Raw genomic sequence first — 6,764 nt, forward strand, 5'->3', positions numbered from 1 at the left:
ATGAATGGTTGTAGTTTGGCCAAAACACCCTTGTTTATTTTCCATGTTTCACATCCATACAAAAGGATGGTTTTGACACTGGAACTAAAAATCCTTAGCTTTGTTTTCAAGGAAATGGCTCTAGATCTCCAGACTTTATTTCGGGTGGAAAACATTTGTTGTGCATTTCTCTTCCGTGCCTTTACATCATCTTCTGTCCCTCCAGATTTTGAAACTATGCTACCAAGGTAACGGAACTGATCTACTCTCTCAATGGTCTTTTCTCCACATTTGATCACATCGGTATTTGCAGGCGTCTTAACTCTCATTTCCTTGGTTTTGTCCACATTTATTTTAAGTCCCACTCTCTCTGCATTTCTCTTCAAGCTGTCTCGCGTGTGACCCAGTCCAGCAGGACGAGAAACAGCATAGTGCTTAGCAGGCAGCCTTGTTTTACTCCTGTCGTGACCTCAAATCCTAGTGTTGTTGTTCCATCATGTATGACGCTGGCTTCAAAACCATTATACATCACTTTGATCATCCTGACCATTTTGTCTGGCACTCCCTATGCCTTAGGAGGCTCCAAAGTGTGACCTGGTCCACTGAGTCAAAGGTTTTTTCGAAGTCCACAAAGGTCATGTAGAGTCGCGAATTCCACTCGAGGGATTGTTCTATTATTATTCTCAGTGTTGCTATTTGGTCGCAACATGATCTTTCGGCTCGAAAGCCTGCTTACTCATCCCTTAGCTGTAGGTCTACAATATTGTTTGTTTCATCCTCTCTAGGATTGCTCGTATCATGATTTTGCTTGCAATCACCAGTAGCATGATTCCTCTCCAGTTCTTGCAGTGGCTGAGATCTCCCTTTTTAGGAAGTTTCGCCAGCAGTCCTTTATTCCACTCTTTGGGAATTGATTCTGTGACCCAAATCTTGAGTAGTAGTGAGTGAAGGACATTTACTGTCACTTCACCTCTGGCTTTCAGTGCTTCAGGTGGTATATTATCTGCTCCGGCTGCTTTCCCATTTTTGATCTTGTTCAATGCATCACAAATTTCTGTCTTTGAGATAGGTCCTGTACTTATCTCAAGATCTATTGCTGCTGGTGTTAGTTCTGGGGGGTCTTCTGGAAAGGGTCTATTGAGAACTCCTTAAAAGTGTTCTCTCCATCTCTCTAACTGTCCCTCTGTTTTACTTATGATCTTGTCATCCTTTCCTCTGAGGGGTTTATTCTTTTGGAAGCTTTTCTTTCCACTTAGGCATCTAGTGATGTCATATAGCTTCCCCAGGTCTCTTCTTTCCGCTGCTGCTTCTAGCTCGCTTGCCATTTCCTCCATTTGATGTCTCTTATCCTTCCTACAGCTCTTCTTAATCTCTCTGTCTTTCTTGTTGTACTTTTCCATTTCTAAAAGTTTCTGATTTCTTGTTCTGGCTGTACCGATTTTGTCTTTTATAGATCGTCTTTCCTCCACCAGCCTCCATGTATGGTCTGTCATCCATGGTTTCCTCCCCGTTTCTGGTTTCCCGAGGATTTCATCACATGTTGACAGGAACATGTCCTTGATTCTTGTCCATCATTTGTCCACACTGTTCTCGTTTTCTTCTCATTCAGTATCTGATCGATTGTATAGGATGTCATATTTGTTTGCCAATACAAGTTGGAACTGATGCATTGCGTCTTCGTTTCTTAGCCTGCCAACGTTGTATTTTTTTTGTTCTTTCTTTGTTTTCTTCTGTACTGCTAGTTTGATTTTTACCTTTGAAAGAAAAAGATGGTGATCTGATCCTATATCGGCACTCCTCATGACTCTGGTGTCTTGGAGGTTCCTTCTCCATCTCTTGCTGATCGCGACGTGGTCTATCTGTTTCTCCGTTTTGCCATCTAGCGATCTCCTGTTGTTTTGTGTATGTCTCTGTGTGGGAAAAGAGTTACTCCAACGACAAGTCCATTGGTAGCACAGAAATCTACAAACATTTCTCCATTTTCGTTTTGTTCTCCAGTTCCTTCGTTTCCCATCACATCGCTGTCTGTTGACCTTTCGCCCACTTTGCCGTTAAGGTCGCCTATTAGCATGATAATGTCTCTTCTGCTGGTTTTGTTCAGAGCTTGATGTAATGTCTCATTGAAATCTCCCTTGGTTTCCAATTTGGCCTGTTCAGTTGACGCGAAGACTTGGATGAAGGTAAGGTTTTGACAACTTGAGTGGAACCAGGCGACTGGTATCCTTTCGGATACAGGTTCCCATTCCAGTATGCTTCCAAATGCCTTCTTTGAAAGGATGAGGCCAACCTCTTTTTCATGAGGGGCATCTTTGTCTGAGTTTCCTGAGAATAGTATGATTTCTCCGTTTTGCATTTATACTTCTCCTGATCCGTTCCATCTCGTTTCACTCACTCCAAGTATATCGAGCTTTAATCGATCCATTTCCCTCAGTGCTTGGGTGAGCTTTCCTGTCTGGTATAAGGTTCTTACGTTCCATGTTGCAATCTTTGTGAAGGAACTCCGATTCAGCAACATCGGAGTTGTTGTGGACTTCATAAATTGAATCTTCTCCCTTCCATTGTATTTGTTTAATCTTCCACCTTCCATTCCAAAAGGAACGCCCGGTGTGTCTGAGGGCTTTCGTATTAGTTTCTGTAATAGTATTTTTTTTTTATGGGGATGGGTCATCGGCCCTTCGCCCAACCTCCAACTTGGAGGGCCAGGGATATTTTTACACATGCCTTGTGCTGGAAGAAGTGATCTTCACAGACTTAAGCAGTCTCTCCAAACCGCTCGCAGTGACCTCTAACTGGTCTGCTTGCCGTTGACCACATGAATGGTTCTTCCGCCCACCAGCTTGGAAACCTCTACTGAGGATAAAAATCCGACATTCCTTCTGCCAATGCCTTCACCTAGACTCCGTCGGCCTACCGTTTTTCAGGTTCATAGTATAACATAATTCAGTCAAATTTAATGCTCGTAATGATGGTTAAATGTGCTTTGATTATCTGTAATGATTAAACAATTGTTTAAAACAAGACTTGGTGTGTAGCAGTGATTATTGAGATCCACATCCGCCCGCCTTCCATGCCGCTTACTCCGGGACACGGGTGTGCTGACGTGCAGAAGCGGTACTGGAGTGAAGAGGTTAGGAGAACGTTCTGGTAACCATCAAAAAACTTTCGTGGAATGTTCTTAGAACATTGCGGGAAGGTTCCCAGAATGTTACCCTAACCTAAAAGGAATGTCTAGTTACGTAAAGAAAACTTTCCTGGCTAACCAATAGGTAACGTTCGTGGACACGTTCCGGGAACGTTCTAGGAACCAAAAATTGTCAGCATGATGTCAGAGCAAGTCGGATGTAACTCAAGGCACATTTGAGATGCGCTCACCTGAAAAGTAGACGAAAGTAGGCAGCTGCAGTGAGGGGAGGAGTGAAATAAATGCAGTTAACGCAGAGAGTTCTGAGCTCTGGAAGCGGAACTATACCTACGAGATCAAAGGCGGATATTCCGTTATTCACACTCACCTGCTGTGTTTCTGAGAAACATGATATAATTTCAGTTCTGATACTTTTGTATGAAGATAAATACAATGCACAAGACACTCAAAGTGCTTGCTATTTAATTCCATACGAAAGGCACATTTATCATCCATTTTTACTTTAATGCAAACATAGTAAAATTACAAAAATCACTTGTCTTTTTAAAAAATCACTTTTTTATGTCTACACCTACCCCAACCCTAAACTTAGCCCTTACAAAAAAAAAAAAAAAAAAAAACAGTATTAATGTTGTAGTGTGTGCTCCAACCGTAAGATTGAAGTGCGCAGAAACCAGACTGTAATCTAATGCTGCGTTCACGTCATATCGTAATTACCGTAATTTCGAGATGACATCTCGTGACGTTCTACTTGGATCTGTTAACGTCCTCTGACTAGAAATTATGCTTTCCATGACAACACTATAAACGCCTGAACAGAGCCTACATTGGTCAGGTGGAACAGCGGTCATGTGGTACTAGCAGTAGTCACAAGTTGCAATGACAAGTTTTTTAACGTAAATGTTACCGGTTTCAAACAGGGAAAACCACCATTTTATGTTTCAAGTTTCCACATAAACAACATGGAATGGGTAAACTCAATATAACACATCATCCAGCTTAACCTGGAAAAACCTATAAAGATTGCACAAAGAATTTATTAAGATTGTTTCACAAATCTTACTTATAATACACTTTTTTTAACAGTATCGTGAATTCTAAACTCTTTTTTTTTTTTACTTAAGATGCAATCACATCGGCTGTAAGATATGATGAGACACACACAGATTAGAATCTGCAGCATTCTGGCACTTTCTTTAATGGCCTTGATCTTTTGCCAAAACGTAATTTCCTTATCACTCTAGCATAATACGCCACCTATAGGCATTTTGAAGAACACACTTAGATTCATAAAACTTTAGAACACATTTACAAAGAGTCTCTTAAAGAATAAAACTGAAGTTGAGGAAACAACCAAAAACATTAATATATTCAGAGGTGCCTGTTATTATAATAGTCTTTTCTTTCACTATTGCATTTCCAGTCCGTCACATCTACACATACCCCAACCCTAAACCAAGCCCTTTATATAAAAAAATAGATAAACAGGATACAGTGTGAAACAGTGTGATAAAAATAACGTTAGATTGACGTGTGCATCCCTAGTAGTCAGTGCTGTCTCCCTTCTAGACTTTACCCTGAGAAGACGTGTTTTTCGTACCTCTTCAGCTTAAGAAGAAAATTTACCTAACGGGTCATGTTATGCCCTTTTGGTGGTCTTTTTAGTTATATTCTTTTGATTGCAGATGTTAATACGAGCTGGAACCCCCTTCAGATAGTTAATGGGCAAGAAACGCTTTAATAGGAATCTGCGTAGAATTCGTGAAACTTGTACAGGCACTTATCGAGCGAATCATTAGGCCAAAATATGGATGAATTCGAATGTGCAGATACCTCACTTGTCACACATGATTATGAAAGGGTTTATAATGATCCTTTGCTTGCAACTCCCAGCAAAGGTCCCCCTGGGAAAAAGAAAAGAGAAAGTACGGATATATCACTGACTGAGATATTCAACGCAAACAGTCTCTGAATTCCAACCAAGACTAATCAAAAGATCATGCATATTGAGAGCTCCATTGATGTCACAACGGCATGACAGCTATCAATCATCTGCTTGGGTGGTCCTGCAGTTCAAGGATACAAAGGATTATATGGAGGATATCGTGGATGTGGTTTTGACGTTTTCTGCGCGTCTGCCTGGCTGAGATGACTTTTTTTTTTTCTTTGGAGCTTCTGGCTGCACACTGGGTTCAATGTTTTTTGTTCCCCCACATGTCTGCCTAACTGAAGTGAAATTTGGCGTTTCCAGCTGCACAAAAGGTTCGACTATACTGTACCTACATGTCTAGTTTGAACTGTTGCCGTTACCTTAAGGGCTTTTGACCTTATCCCAATGATTATTCTATTCTTCCTGTACAAAATACAGTTCCAAGTTAATCAGTTAGTGCAGTTAGTCTCATGTCTTTTTGTCTAATGCCATTTGATCTGAGTCCGTTTCACCTGATTGTGTCCTTCCAAGTGTGCGTGTATGTACTCGGATTTTTATTTGTTACAATAGCTGAGTGCCTAAAGCACTGGCAAATACCTGGTGTTGGTGTTTCTCTCACGAGTGTTGGTTGTGTCGGTGTGCATGTGTCACAGGTACAGTATAAGTGAGGGGTGTTTGCTGTGCGACCATACACCCTGCTGTCAAGCCTCGGTTCCTGTAATTCCTTGGATCTTCTTGATGACTCTCATGACTTTCAAAATCTTTCATCATGGAATTGAGTAAGGGATTATACATCTTTACTTTGCGGTAACATGAAATACTGATCTGAGTGAAATATTTGAACGCAAAGCTTCCATGAAGAAATCAGTTGCTAGCAAACGGCAATTTCATTAGACATTTTATGTATACAGTGTGTCTTACCAGTTTTATTAGACAACATTTCACCACATAAATAATTAAGGAAGTAGTAGTTTGTTAGTTATCTTATAATCCATTACAGTGTAAAAAAAAAAAAAAAAAAAAAATTTGCAGCAGCTCGGTTTGTATGAAACAACTTGACAGAATTAATAAGTTGTCCACATAATATTGAATTAATCTGAAAGTGGGGGTGAGTGTGTGAAAAAAATAAAATGTAATCCCCTTTGTAATCGCTGGCATTTTTCAGAAGTTCAAAACTAGACAGCACCATGCTCTCCGTGAGACTGGGTTGTGCACTCAACATTAACACAATTCATGTGAATCCGTAATCAGAACTGTGCATACTTTACACTCAAATTAAACATTAAATGAACACCTCATCTCAATCTTAGTGATTATGTTATGGATTAAATGAAGCCTAATGCACGAAACTGCGCTCACATGACACGTGTGGCAGAATAATGTGACAGATGTGTGCAAACAGAACGGGACAGCAGCACTCCTCAATCTCAGCTGGTTGGGGAGCTAAACTAAGATATTCAAAATTCTAACGAGGCTATAGACCTTATCCCTTTGTAGAGCAGTACCTGTCTGCAAGTGAGTGGCACGTCATTCGTGTAAATCACTAGCACATGCGCACTCAGGCCAAAGCGGAAATACTGCGATTAAGGTATATTCGGTATATTTTCGATTAAAGTCGGCGTGTGCCACCTATGTTAATACAATTATGCTTGCTGTGATTATGAGGTTATTCACTTCATTATAATAGAAGTATTGCGTTTACATGAGGAAGAG

General features: G+C 40.5%; 1 protein-coding gene across 1 annotated transcript in view; it reads right to left on the bottom strand.

Moving 5' to 3' along the window:
• Positions 1 to 1,858: 1,858 nt before the first annotated feature.
• LOC141338010 (uncharacterized) overlaps positions 1,859 to 6,764 on the bottom strand; it is an 11,842-nt gene continuing 6,936 nt past the window's right edge. The window contains exons 5-6 of the mRNA XM_073843583.1: positions 3,001 to 3,120; positions 1,859 to 2,301 (exon numbers count right to left, since the gene is read on the bottom strand). Of these exons, the coding sequence (XP_073699684.1) occupies positions 1,859 to 2,301; positions 3,001 to 3,120 (563 nt within the window). The remainder of the gene's footprint in view (positions 2,302 to 3,000; positions 3,121 to 6,764) is intronic.

The sequence above is a fragment of the Garra rufa genome, chromosome 7, assembly GCF_049309525.1.
Source record: "Garra rufa chromosome 7, GarRuf1.0, whole genome shotgun sequence".
NCBI classification, from domain to species: domain Eukaryota; kingdom Metazoa; phylum Chordata; class Actinopteri; order Cypriniformes; family Cyprinidae; genus Garra; species Garra rufa.